Genomic DNA, 26,862 nt, shown 5'->3' with positions numbered 1-26,862 from the left:
TACATGATAAACTTCGATATTCGAATTTGGACTATTCCCCAGTCAAAGTACACATAAAATAGCTAATTGTTTTCATTTGAAAATTCAGCTCGACCTTTGATAAATCTGCCCCTAATTAACACTGTCTCTCTGGAAAGCCCTATTGGTTGTAAATGTTTCCTAATATGTAACGTTTGTTTTGTTCCCTATCCATTGCTAAATACAATCATTTATTCCAGGAATGTATCTAATTGGGCACAGACATTCCCAGAGCCGGGCGCACACACAGGCAGCATCATCGGCTGTACCACAGTTCAACGCTAGGGTTCGCCACAAGCAAACAACCACGTGACTCAAGGCGGACGTAACTTCCTAGGTCAATAGAGGAAGTTGCCATTACGTCGCACTCTTACACTTCCTGTTCCGGTCGGTGCGTGTGTTGCCGGGAAATTGGTTTGTTTTTATCGTAAGGGGGAAAGGTTTCTTATCCAGCGGGCACCATGGCTATGCAAGCGGCCAAACGCGCCAATGTGAGTCTCGTGCTGTGGGGATTTCTATTGCTCATAGTCATAAGGGATATGGGGAGCGGGAAGTGTTGCTTCTAGTCCTGCAGCACAATCAGCCCGTGACAACTCTGTATATACAATGCCTCATGCTCTGGCATTTGTGTGCTGAATGGAAACCGAGAGGATTATTAAAGGTTTCTTTAGAACTCAACTATCCACTCAGCTGTTGTTTACTAGAAATACTTCATTATTATATTGATAAGTAATTTGACACAGTGGGACTCTCTAGAAGGCCAGTTAGGGGGAGATTTGGGGTGAGTGATTATTTGTACCCTGGGTACCCCTGGAACTATAGCAGGGTGACTGTTACCCCAATGTTTCTATATATCTGTAACCTTGTTATGAGCTAAGGGGGCCTAGTCTGAAGGCCAGTTAGGGGGAGATTTGGGGTGAGTGCTTATTTGTGCCCTGGGTACCCCTGGAACTATAGCAGGGTCACTGTTACCCCAATGTTTCTTCTATATATCTGTAACCTTGTTATGAGCTAAGAGGGCCCAGTCTGAAGAACAGTTAGGGGGAGATTTGGGGTGAGTGTTTATTTGTGCCCTGGGTACCCCTGGAACTATAGCAGGGTGACTGTTACCCCAATGTTTCTATATATCTGTAACCTTGTTATGAGCTAAGGGGGCCCAGTCTGAAGGCCAGTTAGGGGGAGATTTGGGGTGAGTGATTATTTGTACCCTGGTACCCCTGGAACTATAGCAGGGTGACTGTTACCCCAATGTTTCTATATATCTGTAACCTTGTTATGAGCTAAGGGGGCCCAGTCTGAAGGTCAGTTAGGGGGAGATTTGGGGTGAGTGCTTATTTGTGCCCTGGGTACCCCTGGAACTATAGCAGGGTGACTGTTACCCCAATGTTTCTATATATCTGTAACCTTGTTATGAGCTAAGGGAGCCCAGTCTGAAGAACAGTTAGGGGGAGATTTGGGGTGAGTGTTTATTTGTACCCTGGGTACCCCTGGAAATATAGCAGGTTGACTGTTACCCCAATGTTTCTATATATCTGTAACCTTGTTATGAGCTAAGGGGCCCAGTCTGAAGGCCAGTTAGGGGGAGATTTAGTTCATAACCGTGTTATGAAATAAGGGGTCAGACTTGAGGTTAGTATAACATTATAATTGCAGGTAAAGTTGCTGTACCGTGTTAGCCAGTAAAAATGTTACAGGGCAACCCGTTTGAAATAAAAAAAAAAATAACAAAAGTGGTATAAAGGTGATACCTTTATTGGCTAACTAATATAATCATAACAAGCTTTCAGAACATTTTAGTTACTTTTTCAGTCGGATTACACTGAAGCTGTGGTGTTCTCTGGTATATATACAACATTCAGCTCATAGGTCAAATGACCAACAAAAAGGAATATCAATCTAGGTGTAAGGCGTCAGTCATTTACGAGGGGATCTGCAAGAGACAAGCAGATAAGGTACAAGATAATGTGGGTCAAAGAGGCTGAGTATAAATTAAGGCTGAATTATTGGAGTGTAGAATCAAAGGAATTCCATATGATCTGAGTCCATATCCAGACATGTTGGTATTTGTGACCTGGTGCAGTCCTTTCTTAGTCCACATCATTAGCCATAAATCCAAGGCCCAGGTTTAGTCCATTGTTCAGAGAATTGAAAGTTTCCATTAATTTGTATTCCCACACTTTTCTTTCATTATCTGTTTTAAAATTGCCCTTAAAGGGCACCTATCACAGCCAAAATCAAACACATATTAACAATCTGACCAGTACAAGCTAAACATGTTTAATCAAACTACATATATAGTTTTTTGAAAAAACTGCAGGTTTAAAAAAAATCCCTTACTTTGCAAATGGGTTCTTTCACTGAGGGAGGCCATACTGTGACTATAACAGAGACTCTAATATGCAAATTTCAGGAGCATGCTCAGATTGTAACACTGCTTTGAGTATTCTACCCAGAATGCCTTGTTTTAGTAAACTCCACTAGAAGTATCAGGATATTTCCCTATCTTGTCCCCTGCTGGTGATGTTATTATGCAAATGAAGGGCACACAGTAACTTCCAGCAGGTGGCAGCACTACTGAACAGCAGCTAACACACAGGTTTGGCTGATTTGAAAATAGCTTAGAAGGGTTGATAAGCAACAAGGAATTTCAACTGAGCATGTGCGAGATTTCAGAGCTGCAGTTGGCTGGGAAGATATAGGTAGGAGGAGCCAGTGAAATCCAAGATGGCTGCCTTTATCAAGCTAATGGCTTGATAAAGGGCCTGGTTGGCTCGAAACGTTGCCTTTGTATGCTATGGGCTAAATAAATTATGCACTTGAGCACTTTTGCAACTTAACAGTGTGCTGCTAATTTTTGTCTATGTATTCCTCTGTGTCCGGAATTGGTATTTTGTCTGAAGTCAGGATGTGTGGGCAGGTATACATATACGATTGTACCGTAAAGCCTGGCTGTAGATTGAGTGTTTAGTGTGGTCAGGGTGAAAGCCGTCATACATTAGATATGATGGTTTGTCCGTTGGCTTTCGATATATGGTGGTTTGAATAGTATTTTCCCTGATTGTGTCCAGAAAGTGGATGTGAGTGGAATTGATAGTTGGATGAAAGTCTTGAAACTGTTTGTGAAACTGAATACGTTCTTGTTCAGTATCTGTCCAGATTATAAATATGTCATCTATATAGCGGAGGTAAGTCAGAGGCTTGGTGTTGCAGCTGGAGAGTAACATTATACAGTTACCTGTTTGCACCCACTGACTGGGATCGTTTCTGATAATGTTGTGCAAGTGAGCAAATGAGTAATCATTTCTTGGGGGACACTTGTCCATTCTGTGACTTGCAGACTAAGATATGTTAGTAACTGTCAGATGCTGCATGTACGTGGAGCTTTGTTAGTGCTTTATGTTTTTATATCATTAGGGATTTATCCTGTTTCAGGTCTGTATATGGCTGTATTTAAAATTTACATTGACTGATAATAATACAGCGACACCCCATTTCTTTTACAGATTCGTTTACCACCAGAAGTGAACAGAATTCTATACATTCGAAACCTGCCCTATAAAATCACTGGGGAGGAAATGTACGATATATTTGGCAAATATGGACCCATCCGACAGATCAGGGTGTAAGTAATACTTCTTCTAAGAATGTTAAAGCGGCATGAAAGCATGGGGGAAATGTGTTTAGTTCTTTAGCATAGGAGACTCTATTGTTCATAAATAGTTTTTCTGATAACAAACAGGGGGGATTGAAGAATTAGGTTATTAGAACTGTTTTTGGATGCAAGATTTGAACTCAATATAATCATAGTTTTATATTACAGTTCTGTATGATTTCGAAAGCTTTCTGCAAGAAGCTGTCCAATGCAAGTATGAGTTTCTATATAGATTATGTATAGAATGATTCTGCATTCTCTGAAACATGGTTTTCTACTGAATCATAATTCAATTTTGCCTTTTAAAAGAAAATATAATTCTAAGCATGTTTTCAGTTTACACTGATTACAAATTTTGAATTGTCTTAAAGGGATACTGTCATGGAAAATATGTTTTTTTTCAAAATGCATCAGTTATTAGTGCTGCTTCAGCAGAATTCTGCACTGAAATATGGTTTTTCAAAAGAGCAAACACATTTTTTTACATTTAATTTTGAAATCTGACATGGGGCTAGACATCTTGTCAGTTTCCCAGCTGCCTAAAGTCATTTGACTTGTGCTCTGATAAACTTCAGTCACTGGAATTTTGGAGATTGTTCTTACACTCTGCCTTTAATCTTTTTCAGTGTAGATGCATCAATCCTCTTAAGGGTACTGCTTTCCCAATAGTTACTCTTTAGATAAAGGGTGAGGAGAGCAGATTTAAGTGTTTTAAAGTAATGAAAATATCATGTAGTGTTGCCCTGCACTGGTAAAACTGATCTGTTTGCTTCAGAAACACTACTATAGTTCATATAAACAAGCTGCTGTGTAGCAATGGTGGAAATTGAAAAACAGCACAGGTTAACTAATGGAAAACAGATAACACCATTAAACAGACAGAGCTTATTTGTTATCTGCTGTGTAACCTGAGCATTTTCTCCTTTGAATGGCTGCCCCCATTGCTACACAGCAGCTTATTTATATAAACAATAGTAGTGTTTCTTAAACAAACAAAGCAGTTTTACCAGTGCAGGGCAACACTGCATTATATTTTCATTACTTTAAAACATTTTTATTTTTTGACATTACTGTTCCTTTAATGCAAGACTACATAATTACACAACATGTTTCGGGCCTTGAATGCCCTTTAGTCACTCTTTACTGCTGTACTTCAAGTTGGAGTGATATCACCCGACTCCCTTTCCCCCCCAGCAGCCTAACAACAGAACAATGGGAAGGTAACCAGATAGCAGCTCCCTGACACAAGATAACAGTTGCCTGGTAGATCTAAGAACAGCACTCAATAGTAAAATCCAGGTCCCACTGAGACACATTCAGTTACATTAAGTAGGAGAAACAACAGCCTGCCAGAAAGTAGTTCCATCCTATAGTTCTGTCTTTTTCTGAAAGCACATGACCAGGCAAAATGACCTGAGATGCACCTACACACCGATATTACAACTAAAAAATACACTTGCTGGTTCAGGAATGACATTTTATATTGTAGAGTGAATTATTTGCAGTGTAAACAGTGTAATTTAGAAATAAAACTACACCATAAAAATCATGACAGAATCCCTTTAAAAGTTATTTGTAATTATAATTGCAACTGAAAGCTGTTGCTGACCTCTTTTTGTACTGCTGGTTCTGACTAATATAGTTGACGCTCTCGTGAATTTTGTAGTTTGCGTAACGCCTTATAATTAATCTCTCTTTACAGTGGGAACACACCAGAAACCAGGGGCACGGCATATGTGGTCTATGAAGACATCTTTGATGCCAAGAACGCCTGTGATCATCTCTCTGGTTTCAACGTCTGTAACAGATACCTGGTTGTGTTGTATTACAATGCCAACAGGGTAAGTCCTTGCATTTGTCAGTGTTGTATCAGTAGAGAGAGAGATGTAGTCACTGTGTTAGGTGTATTTTAGCAGCAGGTAGTATCTTCTCTGAGCTCTCAATAATTGCAGTAAGGGCAGGGCATTGTTCAAGTGGGAGAAAAAAGACCTGCATCCCACCATGTTTCTGACACTTGCGCCCCGTGCCGCTCACTTGCGCCCTGTGCCGCTCACTTGCGCCCCGTGCCGCTCACTTGCGCCCCGTGCCGCTCACTTGCGCCCCGTGCCGCTCACTTGCGCCCCGTGCCGCTCACTTGCGCCCCGTGCCGCTCACTTGCGCCCCGTGCCGCTCACTTGCGCCCCGTGCCGCTCACTTGCGCCCCGTGCCGCTCACTTGCGCCCCGTGCCGCTCACTTGCGCACTGAGACTTGAAGTCCCTCTGCTGTGCAAAGAATCTATGCAGCACCCACTCTGGAAAGCAGAATAATCCCAGATTCCATCACTTTACAATGGAACTAGATGGGGAGGGGGTTGTTTTTGTGCAATGTGCAAGCTTAAGGGGGGACATAGTGTTGCCAGCTAACTCTCTGTAATAAATGGAAAAGACAAAAATGGGGTGTCCATTTGATCCCATGTTGCTCCAAATCATATTCAGCTTGTTAATGTCTACCAGAGCTCTCTGCATTCTAATAAGGACCTGCTTAAACTTTGTCTGAAAGCAGCACCGCTGACAACAGATGTGAAATAAAATATTGTGCCATTTACAGATTTAATTGGTTGTTCTTGAGCTCAAAGACTTGCCTATTAGATTTTCCTCTTGAATTATGTCGCACTTCTAACCAGTAAGGAGGTGCCGTTAGACACAGCAGCAATCATTGAGCTGTAAAACCGCACATCCATTTCATGTTTCTTTGCTCCCAGACCCCCTGCGTGTGCTTCTCAATACTCCATTATGTTCCTGTCACAGCCTCATGTGTAGGTGGCCTTGCAACAGCTATTTCTGGAGCACCCCCCATATATTCTGTTATTTAGCTATACATTTGCTTTAAAGGCACAGATACCCTTTTTAGAAATACATTCACCCTTTTCAATTTCAAAGTCGTATATATATTATTCATATAAAGATTGTCACTTTCCCATAAGATTTGTCTATTCTATGAAGCTCATTTCCCCTATGATATTTGGTTTGTCGATATAACGCCATAAAGCAAGAGAGCGATACTATTTTACCGCTGTATATATTTCATTGTACAAAAACCGCCAGCTTCATTGTAATGACTCATTGTTTTTGTATCCATAGGCGTTCCAGAAGATGGACACAAAGAAGAAGGAGGAACAGCTGAAACTTCTCAAGGAGAAATATGGAATCAACACAGATCCCCCCAAATAAATAAATGGTTATATATTTATTTATTTATTTATTTATTTTTAGACTTTTTTTGTTCATTTTTTGCAAGCTTTATAAATATTTTTGAATGACTGATTATGGACTTCTCGCATGTGAACTGGACAGTATTTCCCAAGACACCGAGTACCACTTTCCCCCACATCATTCTGTTTAGAAGGAGCATACCATTCCAGTGGAATATAGACAGTAAAACCCTCATTTTACGTTTTTCAGGGGACAAGAAAAAAATGTGTAAAATCCTTAAAAAATCCAGGAAAATGTATTATGCATAATGTATAGATGGGACCGCAAAACAACAATGTAAAATGTGGGGAAACTTGAAATCAGGGGATGTAAAATGGAGGTTCCACTATATATTGTATATCATGTGACCAGGATTTTTATGGAAATATTCAGCACCTTCTATAAAGTACAATACAATATAGCTACCATTGAAACTCCTGCTATGAGTTAAACATTCATTATTGATGGGCTGCGAGTGTTGTACATGTGGGTTAGGAATAGGATGGGCAGAGAAACTGCAGCAGACAATGAGCTGCATATTCTATTGTTTTCTCTTCAGAAATGGAGTTGGTGAAACGTTCAGTTAATCCCCCGGATGTTTATACACGGTGACCATTTAGGCCTTAGGGTCTGCTTCCTGGGAAAGTATTTTTTGTACGTTTATCATTAAAACCAACATGATGTATATAGGTGGTCATTTGTTTTAGGGTAAGGACTCACTGGACGATTTGTCGCCAACGTTTTAAAAAAGTAAATCGCGGCGACAAGACGATCGTCTTTTTTGAACAGACGATTCACATCGACTATTGGCACAGAGCGATTTGTATCCCATTACTCTGTGCGGTACGTGCTCCACCCAAACCGGAAACGGTTTGTGCTTCCCGCTGTAACCTGGCGTCTTTACGTGCTTGCGTTCTTGCGTCATTGCGTTACAATTGCTGCTACTTATCTGTATGTGTGTGCGTGTCTAGGAGATTTCAGTGCTTTTCTAAGTACATGCTATTTCTGATAAATCGCTCGGAAAAGGGTCTCAGTGCGTTTTGGAGCTACAGGCGATTCACAAACGCGCTGTGGGCACAGGAGCTGGCGTCTTTCATTTGGTTTTGTTCAGAGACAAAACGAGCGATATGTCGCCGCGATTTGCTTTTTAAAAATGTTGGCGACAAATCGTCCAGTGTGTCCCTACCCTTTAATGTCGTTTTCTTTGTCAGTGGGAATCGCACTAGGTCAACTAATTCTACCAGGCAGCTGTTATCTTGTGTTAGGTAGCTGCTATCTGGTTACCTTCCCATTGTTCTGTTGTTAGGCTGCTGCGGGGGGGGGAGGAAGGGTGATCTCACTCCAACTTGCAGTAAATAGTGACTGAAGTTTATCAGAGCACAAGTCACATGACTGGGGGCTGCTGGGAAACTGACAACATGTCTAGCCCCATGTCAGATTTCAAAATTAAATATAAAAAATTATGTTTGCTCTTTTTATAAATAGATTTCAGTGCAGAATTCTGCTGGTGCAGCACTATTTGGAAAACATATTTTTTACCATGACAGTATCCCTTTAATTACTACACATTTTGTTTCTACTATGTACTTTATTTACTGTATATGGCTGAAATGACAATAAAATCCACTTGACGACATAGTAATGGTCAATATTAGTAGTTGTGGGTGAAGCTGTTCCCTAGGAAACAGAAAAGCCAATAAACCGCTTCACAGGTCTTGTATGTGTATGGTGTATATATAACCAGTGACGGATATATTGGTTAAAGGGGAAGTTTGTCTTTAAAATCATGTTTTAAATTAACCTAATATATAATCTCCTTTTTAATTGCTAGTAACAATGTCTGTTTGCAATTAGCTATTGCATTCCTGTTCTACACTTTCCTGGCCTGCGCCTCAAAATACTTGGCATTGTTTGATTGTGAGTTTCTTCTTCCATTTTACCCTTATTCCTATTTTTTTCTTATTTGCGTATATTCATACGCTATATTTTCTGTTATGACTTGCCCACTTCTGCGTAGTTGCTAGGGTAATTAAGCCCTAGCAGCAGGATAGCTGTTAAAATTCCAAGCCTACAAGTTACAAGACAAAAGAATACACATACAGTAAATAATAATAATAAAAATAATAAAAACCCATAGAATATAAAGACAACAAGACCAGTTGTGTGTGTGTGTGTGTCTCTTAGCATAACACTATCTTGTGCAGGTGCAGTAACCTATACTCCCCAATAAGGTGTTTGCTTTGAAACAGGACACGGGTTGCTGTTCTTGACTTGGCCTGTAGCAAACTTTATAATAAAAAGGCTTGTTGGTTTAAAAATTTGGATTATTTGATTATAATGGAGTCTATGGGAGATGGCCTTTCCATAATTTGGAGCTTTCTGGATAACGGGTTTCCAGATAATGGATCCCATACCTGTAGATATTAAGGGATACATGTACTGTTAATATGTAAGTATTTTGTTACAACAGCGCCACCTGCTGGTCATTTTCTGACCAGCAAGTAGTCCAGGAAGTTGTCAGGAGAAAGAAAGAGGCTGCTCTGATGTTCTTCTGCTTAGGAAAGATTTGAGAAAAATTTCTATTTTTATTTTACGAAGTAGAAGAACATCAGCAGCCTCCTTTCTTTCTCCTGACAACTTCCTTGACTACTTGGTGGTCAGACTGGTCAGAAAATGACCAGCAGGTGGCGCTGTTGTAACAAAATGTAATCATGTTAAAGGGCATGTAAAGGCAAAAAAATAAAATACCATTTTTACTTTCTTTAATGAAAAAGAAACCTATCTCCAATATACTTTAATTAAAAAATGTGTACCGTTTTTATAAGAAACCTGACTGTATGCAGTGAAATTATCCCTTCATTTACTGCTGTGGATAGGAATTGTCAGACAGTCCCTAACTGCTCTGCAGGGAAACAATCATACTTCTGAACAGCAGGGGGATCCCCCGCCTTACTTCCCAGCCATGCAGAACTCAAGCAGCTTTGTTTATGACGATCCCTAAGCAGCCCAGACCACACTGAGCATGTGCACAGTCTTAGTCTTACAAAGATGTATAACAAAGTTACAAGATGGTGACCCCCTGTAGCCAACTTTGAATGCATAAATCATTTGTTTGATTAGGCTTGTGGTGCATTAAGTGCATGTTTATATTTAGTATACAAAATACAGCATTTCTAGCCTTATTCTATTTAGACTTTACATGCCCTTTAATAGTACATGTATCCCTTAATATCTTGGAATAAGAACAAAATTAATAGTGAATGTACATTACAAAAGTTATAAGAATAGCACCTTTGTCAATTTTACATGCACTTATTTTAAAGGTTTACTTATCCTTTAAAAAAAACAAATGCTCTGTAAGACTACAAATGTATTGTTATTGTTACTTTTTATTACTGTTTCTTCTATTCAAGTCCTCTCCTATTCATGTTCCAGTCTCTTATTCAAATCAATGCATGGTTGCTAGGGGAATTTGGACCCTAGTTACCAGATTAAAATGCAAACTGGAGAGCTGCTGAATAAAAAGCTAAATAAGTCAAAAACCACAAATAATAAATGAAAACCAATTGCAAATTGTCTTAGAATATTACTCTCTACATCATACTAACAGTTCTCAACGGTGAACAACCCCTTTTAATATTACAGAGAAAAAGGAAATCATTTTTTAAAATTTTTATTATTTGGATAATAAAGTCTATAGTCGACGTCCTTTCCATAATTTTGAGCTTTCTGGATAACTGTTCCAATATCTTTTGATTAACTGCATTTGAATAAGGTGCAATATGAGCCGGACTCCATACTTGATTTTATCTCTAGGTGCCAGAATTAAATGAATACTGGGGTATACAACTTCTCATTACAGGTATGTGATCTGTTATCTGGCAACCCATTATCCAGAAAGCTCCGAATTACAGGAAGGCCAACTCCCGTAGAGTCCGTTTTAATCAAATAATTCACATTTTTCAAAACGATTCCCTTTTTCTCTGTAATGTTAAAACAAATAGCAATAATTCACATTAATTTACCTTTAGTTTATTTCTAGTTTAGCTGATTTTTTTTTTTTTTTTAGTAGACTTGGGGTATGCAGAAGAAGTTAATAAATATAGTAAAGAATATACAGATCATGGGCGAATGTAACGGATTTGCATATTGGCTGCTGAGTGATGAAACTGTCAGATTGTGATAAACTGCTGAGGCTGCAAATGGTGAATATCAGCACCTGAGGGTATATATATATATATATACTGTATATATACGCTCATCATTAGAGCTGTTAGACTGTGTATGTGTTAATTAACTCACTACTTGCCCCCATTTCTCTGGATTATTGATTCTGCTGACAGAGTTCTCTGTGCTTTCAGCCTCCAACACATCAGCCTTGGACTTGCTCTTGTCCCCGGTGCCCTCATTACTGCCATTAAGGATTATTATTGCTCTGAGTGCAGACGAAGGCCCTGACAGAAGCTTCATGGAATGAGCAGTGACTTGTGAATCAGATGGGAATCATTTCATCATTTACTCCTCTGCTCATATACACTCAGGTTAGGGTCGTTCGATTTTCTTGCAATTTACATCACTTGTCCTTCTAAAGGGGTGGTTCACCTTAAGGTTAACTTTTAGCCATCTATAGAAAGTCTAATCGGCTTTTCAATTGGCCTTAATTTTTTTCTTTTTTATTGTTTTTAAATTATTTATAGGGATGCACCGAATCCACTATTTTGGATTCAGCCGAACCCCCAAATACTTTGCGAAAGATTCTGTCGAATACCGAACCGAATCCTAATTTGCATATGCAAATTAGGGGTGGGAAGGGGAAAACCTTTTTTACTTCCTTGTTTTGTGACAAAAAGTCACGTGATTTCCCTCCCCGCCGTTATTTGGATATGCAAATTCGGTTCAGCCAGGCAGCAGGATTCGTCCAAATCCTGCTGAAAAAGCCAAATCCTGGACTCTGTGCAACCCTAATTATTTACCATTTCCTGACTCTTTCCAGCCTTCAAATGGGGGTCACTGACCCCATTTAAAAAGCACATGCTCTGTTAGGCTACACATTTATTGTTATTAGTACTACTAGTTTTTTTTATCTTTCTATTCAGGACTCTCCTATTCATATTCCAGTCTCTTATTCAAATCAGTGCATGGTTGCTAGGGTAATAAACCACAAATGATAAAAAATGGAACCCAATTGCAAATTGTCTCAGAATATCACTCTCTACAATCATACTAAAAGATAACTCAACCCCTTTAAGTGATGCAGAGAAGGTGAACGTTAAAACAGGATTGGAGATGAGAGAAGGGGGATCAACAGTAAAAAAAAAAAACCCAGTGGGTACCTATCCTTAAATGTAGTGACTAATAAAAATCAACTCTCGGAATTCTCCCAATATTCTGTGCTGTGTCCTGAAAGTGTGCATCCATTTTTTGGCCTCTGGGTGGTGCTATACAGCTATACATGAGAAAGGCCACTCTCATTGGTGCATGTGTATATAAAAGGGCTACTGTGCGTTGGACAGGGGGGCTCAGCGGTAGAATCTGTAGCATACCTCCCAACTGTCCCGTTTTTTGTGGGTCAGTCCCGATTTTGATTACTCCACCCTCTCCTTGTAGTGGCATCACAAAAGTGTTACATAAAGTTCGATATCATTTCAGTCCAATCCAATGAGGTGTAATGTCCTTAAAGGAACAGTTCAGTGTGAAAATAAAAACTGTGTAAATAGATAGGCTGTGCAAAATAAAAAATGTTTCTAATATAGTTAGTTAGCCAGAAATGTAATGTATAAAGGCTGGAGTGAACAGATGTCTAATAAAACAGCCAGAATCCAACTTCCTGCTTTTCAGCTCTATAACTCTGAGTTAGTCAGCGACTATAAGGGGGGCCACATGGTACATTTCTGTTCAGTGAGTTTGTAATTGATCCTCAGCATTCAGCTCAGATTCAAAAGCAACAGATATGACCCATGTGGCCCCCCTCAAGTCTCTGATTGGTTACTGCCTGGTAGCCATGGTAACCAGTCAGTGTAAACCAAGAGAGCTGAAAAGCAGGAAGTAGTGTTCTGACTGACATGTTATACATCAAATCACTCCAGCCTTTATACATTACATTTTTGGCTAACTAACTATATTAGAAACATTTTTTATTTTGCGCAGCCTATTTACCCAGTTTTTATTTTTACACTGAACAATTCCTTTAATCCGGTGGTGAATTTAGTCCAAACAAAAGATTAGTCCAACAAATTATTCAAAATAAATCCATCTGTATCCAAAAAGATAAACAAAGTAAATTGATATAGTGAAGTCCATTTGTATCAAAACGGAGCAACAAATTGATAAAAAGATAGATATCATAAAAAACTGTTAGATTAAATAGCTTTGAACATTTCACTATGATCTATCATACCTGAGACGCCAGTTAATCTGGCCATACACAAACAGATCTGCTTGTCTGCCGACATCGCCAAACAAGTGGATCTTTCCCCGATATGCCCACTAACAGCAGTGCTATATGGGGGTAATCCAAACATTCGGCCCTAGGGCGAACAAACGGATTGCAGTGAGGAGCAATGGGCTCCAACGGGTCGGTCGCAGGGAAAATGAAACCTTCCCAATCTATATCAAGGCCAGATATCAATCAGGAAGACCCATTGGAAGCCCCCATACACGGGCAGATAAATTGCTGAATTGGTCTAAAGGACGGATATCGACAGCTTTATCTGCCCGTGTATGGCCACCTTAAAGGGGACCCGTCACCCAAAAAAATTTATTCAAAATCCTATTTTATCACATTAGTCAAGCAAAATGAATTTACACGATATAAATTATTTGAATGTCGAAATGTTTCCCTCAGTTTGGGAATTCACAATTATAGACAGACAATATTTGATTGACAGCGGAGATTTTAAAATGAGCTTACAACAGTTAGTAATGCTTTAATAAAAAATAGAAATTGGATTTCATGTTTAATTTGAAAAGCACCAGTTTTGTGTCTGGGTGACAGGTCCACTTTAAGACTCACTCTGCATTCCGCACGCAGCACTTTTATAAAATGCAAGATGTGTTGTAAGATGTGTTCTCAATACAGGGTGTTCTATGCAGATCTTTAGTAAAGATGGGGGAACTTGCACGTTTCACCGCTGGCAAATAAATTTGATAATTCGCTGTGAAAATTTGCCAGTGGCGGAAAAGTTTTGACACCATCGCCGGTTCCGACGCTGACGTCAAAGTTTTTTCGACACTGGTGACAGTTCCAACGTCTGCGTCAAACGTTTAACAGAAGCCCATTGACTTTAATGGGCTCCAGCTGCAACTTTGACTTACTGGCGTCAAAATCTGGCGTTTCCCAAACTATATGCCAGTTTCGTGGGAAATTTGTGAAACTGGACAAATTCGCCCATCATTAATCTTTAGTAACCTAGAATTACTAGTAACCTATTATTTTCTAGGTTACTAAAGATCTGCAGAGAACACCCTGAGTGCTGACAACACATCTTGCATATCACAAGGTAAGCTTACCATTCGTCCCCGTTTCACGGGGACAGGCCCCGTTTCAGGACCTTGGTCCCAGTGGGAAGCGTCCCCGTCTGCAGCAATATCTTAAAAAAATCCCTGTGAAGCGGCCGATCAGGGCCCGCACTGCATAATTCCACAGGCAGAGGGCGCAGGAGAGAGCAAGCAGGCTGATGACATCACCAGCACGGCCACGAGGAGACTGTGAAGAGGAAAGGAGCGACTATGCACCTCTGGTGGACCCGGCAGGATCGTGTTCCAGACAGTATCCAGTATGCTGCTGATTCCCCCCCCTCTCCCCCTCCTCCCACACGATCAGTGGCAGGCAGAGAATGCTGGTAATGTAATGTTAATTTTCTCTGTCCACTGAGTTTCACTCCCCCCCCCACTGTTCCCTTATCAATGCTCTTTCATTACAAAGTTTTAGCTGCTTCACCTAATTTCTCCCATTGTAAGGTGACCAGATTTTTGGAAAGAAATCCAGGGCATTTTTTTAGACCATGCCCACTTTGTAAGACACACCCCTGCTTGACAACTCCCCATTTTACAAATACACCCTCTGTGGATATATTAATGAATGTAATGGCAGACAATTCCATGTACCGTAGCCCCCAGAATTCATAGCAGGATGGCATAAAGGCAATTCCATGGACAATACCCCCAGAACTCATAGTAGGATGGCATAAAGGCAATTCCATGTACAATACCCCCAGAACTCATAGTAGGATGGCATAAAGACAATTCCATGGACAATACCCCCAGAACTCATAGTAGGATGGCATAAAGGAAATTCCATGTACAATACCCCCAGAACTCATAGTAGGATGGCATAAAGGCAATTCCATGTACAATACCCCCAGAATTATTCTGAAAAATTTGCCGCGGCGCACTGCGTACATTCTACCCTGTCCCCGGATTTCTTTCCAAAAATCTGGTCACCTTATCACAAGGTGTCTCAGAAAAGTGCTGAGTGTGGTATGCAGAATGAGTCTTATTGGCGTCTCAGGAATGCTAGATCATAATGAAATGTTCAAAGCTATATAATCTAACAGTTTTTTATGATATCTGTCTTTTTACAATATACATTTTTTGCTTTAGTTATCTTTTTTGATACAAATGGACTTCACTATATCAATTTGTTTCTTTGTTTATCTTTTTGGATACTAATCTTTTTTTTTTGGACTAATTTCATCACTGGATTAAGGATTTTACACCTTTTTGGAGTTTAATTTTAAGGTATAGAGATTCCAATTATAGAAAGATCATTTATTCGGAAAACCCCAGGTCCCGAGCATTCTGCATAACAGGCCGCATACTTGTACTGTAAAGCAGCCACGCAGGAAAACTAGATAATGACGACTTGATTGCTTCATTTGCAAAGACTGATCCCTACAAATTACATAGAAAGCCAATCCAACAATATTTCTTCAACAATATAATCTACAATTACAAGTGTAAATATTACATCAAGTGAGAACAACAATAATAATCCATGTACCATACTCTGCCTGTGTGTGCCATACTCTGCCTGCCCTATGCTCCCTGTGTGTGTCATTCTCTGTCTGCCCTATGCTCCCTGTGTGTGTCATACTCTGCCTTCCCCATGCTCCCTGTGTGTGTGTCATACTCTGCCTTCCCCATGCTCCCTGTGTCTGCCATACTCTGTCTGCCCTATGCTCCCTGTTTGTGTCATACTCTGTCTGCCTCATGCTCCCTGTGTGTGTCATACTCTTTCTGCCCTATGCTCCCTGTGTGTCATACTCTTTCTGCCCTATGCTCCCTGTGTGTGTCATACTCTGCCTGCCCTATGCTCCCTGTGTGTCATACTCTGTCTGCCCTATGCTCCCTGTGTGTGTCATACTCTGTCTGCCCTATGCTCCCTGTGTCTGCCATACTCTGTCTGCCCCATGCTCCCTGTGTGTGTCATACTCTTTCTGCCCTATGCTCCCTGTGTGTGTCATACTCTGCCTGCCCTATTCTCCCTGTGTGTGTCATACTCTGCCTGTCCTATGCTCCCTGTGTGTGTCATACTCTGTCTGCCCTATATAAGCACTGCGTATCTTGACAGCGCTATATAAATAAATGATGATGATGATGATACTCCCTGTGTGTGTCATACTCTGCCTGTCCTATGCTAAGGTGTTTAATCATGTGCTGGTGGTGCTGTGTTATCCACAGGGGAGGAGGAGCATATTGGTTCAAGGATATGTCTTAATATGACATAAACTTGCTTCACATATGAGTGATATCCCTGCAGTGAGTACCAACCGTTTTTTGGTGTGCTACCACCATTAATGTGGGTGTGGTCTTAACATTTTTTGTGATAGCATGGGTGTGATTAAAAATGGGCGTGGTTTAAAAAAAGATGGAGTGATCAAGACTGCCTTCCATTATCTGCCCTCCACCACATAACCCAGAAAAATTCCCTGCCCTCGGTACCACAGAAGCTGCACTGGCATTGGATAAAAAGTCAGTCTACGTTATACTAAAAAGTTACTTTCAAAGTAAGTGAATTTCTGCTTCTGCTGTTAAATACTAAAGAGTCCGGGAACGGCCTTGAAGTGCAGCTTTCCTACATTGTGTTTATTTGGGTCCTTGGGATAAAAAAATACAACAATATTCTAGTTTTCAGCCCTGAATAAACAATACAGTCTATAACAAACTATTCAGAGGGATAAAAACCTATTGTTTTCTGTTGCTTGGTGCTTTACTATAGCTAGAACAGCAGCTCCTGTGCCACCTGCCCCTATACACAGATAGCTGACATATTACTCACAGCTTCTTTGTGTGTTTGTTCAGCCATTCAGTGATTCCAAACTCACAGTACTGGGCTTTTACATCAGCACTAACCTTGCCCCGGCGATGGCTATGTTACAAATGTAATATCAAGCGCAGAGCCATTAGTACAAGAAGCAAACAATATGCTCTAGTGAGACACTGAGGAGCAATTGGCTTTATTCTTCCAGATGCATCACATTGGCCTTGTGCTGCTTATTTACATTGTGTCTGCACAAAGCTGTCCGGCCGAGCTGACTCAACACTGCGATGAGCTCTATTCAAACAATGGTTTATACTGACTGTTTGTGAAGGATCTTCTCTCTGCAGCAACCTTTTTCACCCATGAGCCACATTCAGATGTAAAAAGAGTTGAAGAGCAAAACAAGCATGAAAAAAGTCCCTGGTGAGGCCGAATAAGGACTGCGGTTGGCTATTGGTATATATATATATATATATTGTTTTCTAAGTAGTGTGACTTACATTTGCCCACTAGTGATGTGCAGGTCAGGATAAACTCAACCCACACCTGACCCTAACCTGCAAAACCTAAATCCACACCCAACTCAACCCTAACCCACAAAATGTTGCCATTGCAGGACCCACTTCCAATCTGTACCCAAGTCTTCTCACTCTAGTTAAAAGACAGGGAATCTGTGATTGACTAACACCTATGTAGACTGTCAAGAATACAGGAGTCTCTGTTAAGGTGGCCATACACGGGCTGCCAATATCGGTCCTTTAGACCAATTCGGCAGCTTATCTGCCCATGTGTGGGGGCTCCAGACGGGTCCTCCCGATCGATATCAGGCCAATAATCGGCCAGATATCGATCAGTCATATTTGAGTTTTTGTACGATCCAAGACCGCATCGGCTAGTTGATGTGTCAGAGCAGAGCCCTAGGCGCCCTAGGCAACCTGTCCCGTTGTGGCGCCGGCTGAGCGTGCGCATGCGTGTGTTGACGCCGGTCCACACGCGTGTGTTGACGCCGGCGCGCATGCGCGTGTTGACGCCGGCGCACGTGGGCGTGTTGACGCCAGCGCGCATGCGCACAATCGCAAATCAGCATGCGCACATGCGCAGAAAGGCCAAACCGTGCAGGAAGATAGGGAGTGATGGGACCGGACTTGGGATAGGCGACAGAGAAGGTACGTGCCTGGCGCCCCCCCAGCTTTGCGCCCTAGGCACGTGCCTACTCTGCCTACCCCTAGTTCCGGCCCTGTGTCAGAGCCCATTCGTAGTATTGTAATCCGATCGTTCGGCCCCAGATCTTATAGTGTATGGCCACCTTTAGGCAGTACTACTGGTTTTTATTCAACCAAAACTTTCCTCCAAGCCTGGAATTCAAAAATAAGCATCTGCTTTGAGGCAACTGGGAGCAACATCCAAGAAGTTGGTGAGTAACATGTTGCTCACGAGCCACTGGTTGGGGATCACTAGGGTTGGCACCTGTCCAATTTTGATCCAGACAGCCCAGTTTTTTTGAAGGGTCGAAACTATTTGCCCGGTTTTCCAAATTAGGAAAACCAGGCAGGATTCCCTGTGATTGACTCGGCGATTGATCAATTGCTGATCGCCACATCATAGCCCCCGATGAGCCGCTCACCCCCACAACATCACAGTCCTGCCCCGGCAATGTCACGGCCTTGTGATGTCATGGTCCTGTCCCCAGTCCGGCAATTAACTGGGAACTAGAGATCGCTGATGTAGGAGTAATATAGTATCATCCATGCCTCTTACTCCTGTTTGCCCCCTTCCCCCCAGTGGTGAGTTTAGGGGGTATTGCAGGTTCCTGGATCTCTGCCCAAAAGCAAATAATTTCAATATTTCATGCCACCACCAGTTTGTTGCTATTCATGTTACACAGTCACTAAGATCATTCAGACCACAGTGATCCTGGATGTATTAATTCCATCACTGCAGGAAGGGTTTCCAGCCAAATTGGGCTACTAATTTTAAGCCCAGGCGGGGTATGAAAGTACAAACTAGCCAAGGTACGGATTTTGGCTACTTTTTGAGCCTATGGCTATTTTTTACTTTGGAAACAAGCCAAAGTTTTTTCTTGCCCTAATGTGCCACACCTGCATGCAGCAAATTGTTACACAAAAACTACATTACCCAACATGCATTAGGGATGCATGTTGGGTAATGTAGTTTTTGTGTAATAATTTGCAGACTGCCAAGTTTAATGAAAGACTACAATACCCAGCATGCAATGGGACTGACTTATGTAGAAGTCAGGAGTTACCAGATTTTGGGCTCTGTACCCCAGTCTCCCGTCACTCTTAAAGGGCATGTAAAGTCTAAATTAGAATAATGCAAGAAATGCTGTATTTTGTATACTAAATATAAACATGAACTTACTGCACCACAAGCCTAATCAAACAAATAATTTATGCTTTCAAAGTTGGCTACAGGGGGGTCACCATCTTGTAACTTTGTTATATATCTTTGCAAGACTAAGACTGTGCACATGCTCAGTGTGGTCTGGGCTGCTTAGGGATCGTCATAAACAAAGCTGCTTGAGTTCTGCATGACTGGGAAGTAAGGTGGGGGCTCCCCCTGCTGTTCATAAGTATGATTGTTTCCCTGCTCAGCAGTTAGGGCCCGTCTGACAATTCCTATCCACAGCAGTAAATGAAGGGAGAATTTCACTGCATACAGTCAGGTTTATTATAAAAACAGTACACATTTTTTAATTAAAGTATATTGGAGATTTGGAGGTTTCTTTTTCATTAAAGAAAGTAAAAATGGGATTTTTTTTTTTGCCTTTACAAGCCTTTTAAGCATTCACGCATTTTCCGATAACTTTCCTCAATTTCAGACAATTTTGGGGTAAAAATCAGCTGGCCACCAAAATGTCTAGAGGTTGACCTGTTTTACCAATATTTATTGCAATTGTATATGTATTAGGGCCTTATGGGGCCCGTATACCTCCTGGGGCCCCCTCTGTAGTTACACCCCTGGTGAAGGGGGTGATTCTGTCCCATTTTGCTTCATGGAAAAATTTGCAAATGAGTGAAAATTTGAAAAAGACGTATTTTCACATATATTCATATTTTTTTTTCACTGCACATGTGCTATTTTTGGGCTACTTTTGAAGTGCCTCTTGGCTAGTTTTGGGCTGATTTTGTAGCCGACTTTGGCTGGTTTTGAAAATTAGACCTGGCAACCCTTATTTAGAGCCTAACCCCTTGCCTGTCAGAGACTTTCATCTTGCTGTGCTGAATGCTGGTGAAGGTCAGCCATTGAGGGGTACATGAGGTACTCCAGTCATGGAGCCTGAGGCAGAGGGGGACCCAAAAAGACCCTGGCCTTCAAAGGAGAGAGGGATTGATGGGAAGTGTGTAGTGCTTGGACAGATGACAGGCAGAGGGGGTTAACATAACAGGGTATGGGTTGGGCGGATTTGGGGCATAACCAAATGTAGAGACCCTGAGATTTGGGTGTATTTATCTCAGGCATTCCTCTTTAGTATTTGGACACCTAAGGGCCCTTTAGTTAACTCAGGCAGCTATGTCCCTTGCTGGGTCCAAATTAGTTCATGGAGATTGTCCACTAGATGGCACTGTTTGTCAAAATAAAAGGGTTTAGCACCATGCGGTCTGGGTCTGTCCTGGGACTTTGCCTCACTGAGAGGTACTACAGGTCCAGGTAGGGTTGCCACCTTTCCCTGTGGCTCCAGCCGGACAGGGGGTGGTCCTGTGACGTCAGTGGCCGTTCCCGTGACGTCAGTGGGCGTTCCCGTGATGTCAGTGGGCGTTCCCGTGACGTCATGGGGCGGAGCTATGACGTCGCGATCGCCGATTGGCCGATCGCGGCGTCAATCAAGCTAATCCCGCCCGGTTTTCCTTATTTGGAAAACCGGGCAGCCCTTCAAGATACCGGGCTGTCCGGTTCAAAACCGGACAGGTGGCAACCCTAGGTCCAGGTCTGCCGGGAAAGTTAGTTAAGTGTAAGATAGTGATAGTAATACAGTAATAGTCACTCTAGGAGTGAAAGTCAGCACAGGGTAGCTAGTGAGCAGATGTGGCTCCAACGAGGAGAAAGAGTGGGGTTAGGACCCCGTGGTATTTGAACCACTAGAGCAGGGACTACAGTGTGTGAGTTGAGGACCAGATAGGGTACCAAGACCCAAGACCCCAGGCTGAATACAGTGGGTGAGGTGAGGATCAAGTCCGGTGCCAAGATACAAGACCCCAGGCTGAGAAACCCATGCCCTAGTGCTTAACCAGAGGGATAGTGCCCAGTGAGAGTGGTAACTATTTCCCAAGTATATTGTTACTGATCTATATTGATTTCTACTCCATCTGCTGTATCTTGTACCCCCTGGAGGGAATATTGCTCTTGGAGGCTACGCTATAACTACTGTGAACATCAAAGTGTTTGTGACTTATGATTTTTCCCTGTTCTCTGTTAATAAACAAGTTATAGTTTACTGCAAAGAAACTGTCTCGCTGAATATCTGGCTGCACTGATTTACACCAGGTACCGGGAGTTGCACAGGTACACTGGGGGTCCAGGGCACACTACAAGCAGTGTTAGCCTGGTCACACACAGCCTTAATACACAGCAAAAGCTACACCTACGGGTGCGCTACACAAGTGTGCGCTGGGCTTTTTTTAATAAAAAATAATTGTGATCACGGATCTTGTAATGTGGGGCTACTAAAAAAAATCTTTAAAAAAAACAAGAGAATTGTTATTCCACTGTACAAAACACTGCCCAGCACTACTAAGAAGTAAATATCTATTTAAAGAGATATAACGTATTGTTAATCCTCTCTTTCCGCAATGATAACATCTATAGACCTTTCCCTTAATAAAAACGTTATTAGGCTAAGGAGCCTCCCGAAGTATCAGAGGGAGGGTTCCCAGCGATGTATTACACGACATACACTAACCTGTTACCATTCTCTACCTGTAAATGTTAATGGCTCGCTATAAATACCCTCCAGTGTTTAATGACAGCCTGTAAAAGAAGCAGCAATGTGGCCGCATGAATAATACATGAATCATTTTGTTTCCTTATAAACCAGTGGAAATAAAATCTGAAGCTGCGAGACATCTTGCCATGTCATTTCTGATCCCTGATTCAGGGAGAAACATATTTATCTGATATGCCTTTCTCCTCCTCGTGAGCCCACATCTCCCCGGAATTCTACTCCTGCAAATCATATTGTCTGTAACCTGCATAATTTCATGGTGTTCCCTTCCACTATCTGCCCTTAAAGGGCACATTAAAGGACACATTAAAGCAGACATATACCCCACATAGAACAATGTCTAATTGTCCAAGTGCTCCCCTTTTTTTTTAGATTTATGATATAAGCAGTTTTTACATTACTAATTTCATATATGTGCACCTGGAGCACCCCCTGTTGTTCTGCCCAGGCAAGGGCTAGGCAGCTTCATAAACTGATGTAGGAAGCATCTCCGGACGCTTTTCAGCTCAGTTCCCTCACTCTGCTTGTGCCATTCTGACAAGCCTGTGCCGCAAGTGGAACTCCGGTTATATTTCTTGTTACAGCCATTTAGGCAAAAGTGACTGCAGTCTATGGCATGTAGCAGTTGTCAGTGCTGTATATCCTATATTTTGTGTCAGCAGTGGTGTAACTATAGCAGAAGCAGACCCCGTGGTTGCCAGGGTCCCAGACTGCAGTGTCTGCTGTATAGCCACAACAGGTAAGCACGCGCTGTAGGGCAGGAGTGCCCACACTTTACTAATGCAGGGGCCACTTTTAGTGATGTCCCATTAAGATCTCCATCCATAATAGCATTGTGAGCATTTTGTATTGCTAAATTATTATGTTCATTTATGGGTAAAGTTATATTGCTATATTTAAGAATTTTATTATGTATTATTATGATATTGTTTTATTATTATTATAATCATGTATTATTATTATTATTAACTATTTCTTATGAATAAACAGAATAAATATCTGAATTAAACAGAAGGGTGATTTAGACAAGCTGTAGATCTCAAGACTAAACAGTGTCTCGAGATCTACTGATCACCAGCTAAAGATCTACTAGTAGATCCTGATGTACCTCTTGGGCACCCCTGCTGTAGAGGTTACTGTGCGAGTTGACTTATTTCCAAAAAGCTTTTTGCAGGTGGGCCCAGCGTGCGTAGTTACTCCACTGTGTGGAAAGTAGGGAGAAGGTGGGTTATTCCTCCAGTGTTGGACTGGGATTCCAGGAGCCCACCAGAAAACCTTAGACCATGGACCCACTTTCCAAACTATTATACCTCCTCACTCAATCTCTTTATTCTCCTTGTCTCTTTTCTCTACATACTATACTCTATTCTTCCATTATCAAGCCTCTTTATTCCAATAAAGAAATAGAGAATTACATTGAAATAGGCCAAAAGGTTAGAAGCAGGAGGGACCACTGACACCTTGGCCCACCGGGAGTTTTCCTGGTATCCAGGTGGGCCAGTCCGACACTGTATCCCTGCGTGAGGCCAGTCAGGCCCTAAATAGAGAGAGACTCAATAAAGCACAGTCAGGGAATACAATATGGTGCGGGTCCCAGGAGGATGGGAAATGAATAGCAGAGTTTTCCAAGTACCTTTTTCAGGCGCTTTTATCCCAGTGGTATTGCAGCTTAGACCCCTCCCCAAGTGCCCTGTTACTTATTTGTGTTGGGCTCTTTTTTCCCAATGGTGCTGCAGCCCAAACACCTCCCCCAAGTGCCCTGTTACTTACTTGTGTTGGACTATTTTATCCTAGTGGTACTGCAGCCTAGACCCCTCCTCAAGTGCCCTGTTACTTAGTTGTGTTGGGCTCTTTTATCCCAATGGTGCTGCAGCCAAGACCCCTCCCCCAAGTTCTCTGTTACTTATTTGTGTTGGACTCTCTTATCCCAATGGTGCTGCAGCCTAGACCCCTCCCACCAAGTGCCCTGTTACTTATTTGTGTTTGAATCATTTATCCCAGCGGTGCTGCAGCCTAGACCCCTCCCCCAAGTTCTCTGTTATTTACTTGTGTTGGACTCTTTTATCTCAGTGGTGCTGCAGCCTAGACCCCTCCCCCAAGTGCCCTGTTATTTACTTGTGTTGGACTCTTTTATCCGGTGCAGCAGCCTAGACCCCTTCGCCAAGTGCCCTGTTACTTATTTATGTTGGACTATTTTATACCAGTGGTGCTGCAGCCTAGACCCCTCCCCAAGTGCCCTGTTACTTACTTGTGTTGGACTCTTTTATCTCAGTGGTGCTGCAGCCTAGACCCCTTTGCCAAGTGTCCTGTTACTTATTTATGTTGGACTCTTTTATACCAGTGGTGCTGCAACCTAGACCCCTCCCCCAAGTGCCCTGTTTCTTATTTGTGTTGGACTCTTTTATCCCAGTGGTGCTGCAGCCTAAACCCCTCCCCAAGTGCCCTGTTACTTACTGGTTTTGGACCTTTTTATCCCAGTGGTGCTGCAGCCATGACACCAGGCTTCAGGGTAGGGGGAAGATTCAATAGGCTGGAAACAATATATAAACAGTCATCAGTCTATCTGGTCTTTTACCCGCCCCAAGATTGACATCACATCATGGTGGAGAAGAATTGTCTGTGTCTTGCTGGTGGGACATGGGGAAGGCTGATCTGAGGCAAAGTTTTTCATTCAACAGTAAAAATAGCCCCAGGAAAGTGATTCTGACATGTTCCAATGCATGTGTGAAACTTTAAATGAAGCAAAAAATGTTAAATCTCTTAAAACTCTCCGGGAATTTGGATAATTATATCCTTCAGTCTCAGGGTTTAAGTCCTTAATCCAGCATTGTATTCATGTAAAGGATTGAGATTTGTTGGCTGGTTGTACAGCTATAAAGATATATATAATTATTTCTCTACAGAATTTCAAATATCCCTTCCGACTATTCAGACAATATGACTAATTTCCCAGTTACACTTTGCTTTGTTGAATAAATTCCAGCTCGTTTGGTGCCGGCACAAAAGTAGGGAAGGGGGAAAGTGAAGGAGAATTTGCTAGAGAACAGATTTTGCTTGTTATTTCATTGAATAGGAGGAGGAGGTGCCGCCGTGCCTGACAGGATGACAGGAGGCTTTGTCACTGCCACCGTACAGACCCGCAAAAGGGAAGGCGGCCAACGCAGATGGGCTCCAAAGGATGAATTCATGCATCCGGGGATGGGGTGCAAGGGACAGTTGAAACCGCAGAAGGACATAGCAGGATACACAGATGTCAGGTTTCTGCAAATGTACAACTATAAAACACGTCTGCGACCTGTAATGTTCCCTGTACATTTCTGTATGTCATTGGCGTGGGATATGGAATCATTTCAGCCTTCGCTCTGCACTAGAACTGACTGTTCCTGGGAACGTTTCCCAGATTAAATAGTCACTAGGTTGGTGGTTCTAATTCCTAAATTATACTCAAAATACATGAAAGTGGCACCATTTGGCGATTATACAACCCGATAAGACTAATGTCGCTCTTGGGCGGGCCTATTTATTATGCTGGGTAAAAATAATCTCGCTGAAGAAACGGTGTAAAAAGATGTGTAAAATAAATGGCTGATGTAACAAGGCTTGTATGCCGTCCAATTGCCGTAATCTTAAAGGAAACATAAAGCAATTTGATGTAAGATTGAGCACTTTTGCAATATATATTATTGGTTTTCTAGTTTTTAAGATATAACCAGTTTTACACTGCTAACATAATGAATTCAGTGGCGTAACTACCAGGGGTGCAGGGGGTGTGATCGTACCCGTGTCTGCACCCCCTTGGGGCCCACCGGAGCCATGATAGCAGTTATTGTTGGAGGCTGGGCAGGGGAGATTTTGCAGCATGCATGCCAACAGCACAATTCATAGGGGGTAGGGCCTGACGGGGTCCCAGGTACCCATCCTGTACCAGGGGCCGCTGGCAAGTAGTTACGCCACTGAATGAATTTGGAACAGCAGCCCGCCTGTTCTTCATTTCAACCAAATAGCCACAGTTGCCACACAGTTAGCGAGCAGAGCAATGTCGTGTGATGGTGCTCTGCTCAGAAAATACCAGTAGTTAGCACTAAAGAGACAACTGATGTTACTCTGGTATGTTCCAGGCAACAGGGCTGGTACTGGCCAGCTGGACTCCCAAGGCAATCCAGCTTTCCACGACATTGACGCGTGTGCTGACTTTTTCATATGATCCATCACCTGGTGGGGAACAAGGACCTGGACTAGGGGTAGGTGACAGAAGAGGTACGTACATTGCACCCCCTAACAATTGCACCCTAGGCATGTTCCTCTTCTGTCTACCCCTAGTTACTCTGCTAGGCAAAGCAATGTTCCTAAACTATCCTCTTCCCAACAACTTCATTTCCTGGTGACTGTAGCCTGTCAGACAAAATGAGCAATAGGTGGCTTTTTTCATTCAAACCCATTATATAAGCAATGTACAAAAGGCTAATATCTTGAAAACTAGGGAAAAAAACTATATAAATTGCAAAAGTACTCAAAAGAGCAAATTAGCATGGATATGATCGGCCATGACCCAACTAGACAAAACAAAGGTGGGTCATGGCCAAGATGGTACTCATTTTTGCCTATGAATAAGTGCCAGTGGGTACAAAACGCGTAAGGCGGAACATCAATTGGTCTGTATGCCCATTTTTTAATATTTATGCTGAATAAAGAATAATTTTTTAAACTTTGAAAGAATGCTTTGGAATATATTTTTTT

At 42.0% G+C, this 26,862-nt stretch overlaps 1 protein-coding gene across 3 annotated transcripts; it reads left to right on the top strand.

The window, feature by feature from the left end:
* Window positions 1-291: 291 nt before the first annotated feature.
* LOC108717209 (splicing factor 3B subunit 6) lies at window positions 292-26,838 on the top strand. Of its 3 annotated transcripts, XR_005961411.1 has the most exons (6): window positions 292-509; window positions 3,522-3,640; window positions 5,373-5,511; window positions 6,791-6,887; window positions 11,263-11,442; window positions 25,199-26,838. XR_005961411.1 is itself a non-coding variant. In XM_041563579.1 (5 exons), the coding sequence occupies exons 1-4, from the start codon at window positions 480-482 to the stop codon at window positions 6,878-6,880; spliced, it is 378 nt and encodes a 125-aa protein (XP_041419513.1). In that variant the 5' UTR covers window positions 292-479; the 3' UTR covers window positions 6,881-6,887; window positions 11,263-11,643. The 3 variants fall into 3 exon arrangements, 2 of the variants coding, with proteins under 2 accessions (XP_041419513.1, XP_018119542.1); XM_041563579.1 differs by lacking the exon at window positions 25,199-26,838 and having other exon boundaries at window positions 11,263-11,643; XM_018264053.2 differs by lacking the exons at window positions 11,263-11,442; window positions 25,199-26,838 and having other exon boundaries at window positions 296-509; window positions 6,791-7,340.
* The last annotated feature ends 24 nt before the right edge of the window (window positions 26,839-26,862 follow it).

This window comes from Xenopus laevis, chromosome 5L, assembly GCF_017654675.1.
Source record: "Xenopus laevis strain J_2021 chromosome 5L, Xenopus_laevis_v10.1, whole genome shotgun sequence".
In the NCBI taxonomy this organism is placed as follows: Eukaryota; Metazoa; Chordata; class Amphibia; order Anura; family Pipidae; genus Xenopus; species Xenopus laevis.
Note: the sequence above shows the minus strand (reverse complement) of the source record. Positions and strands in the feature narration are given on the sequence as shown.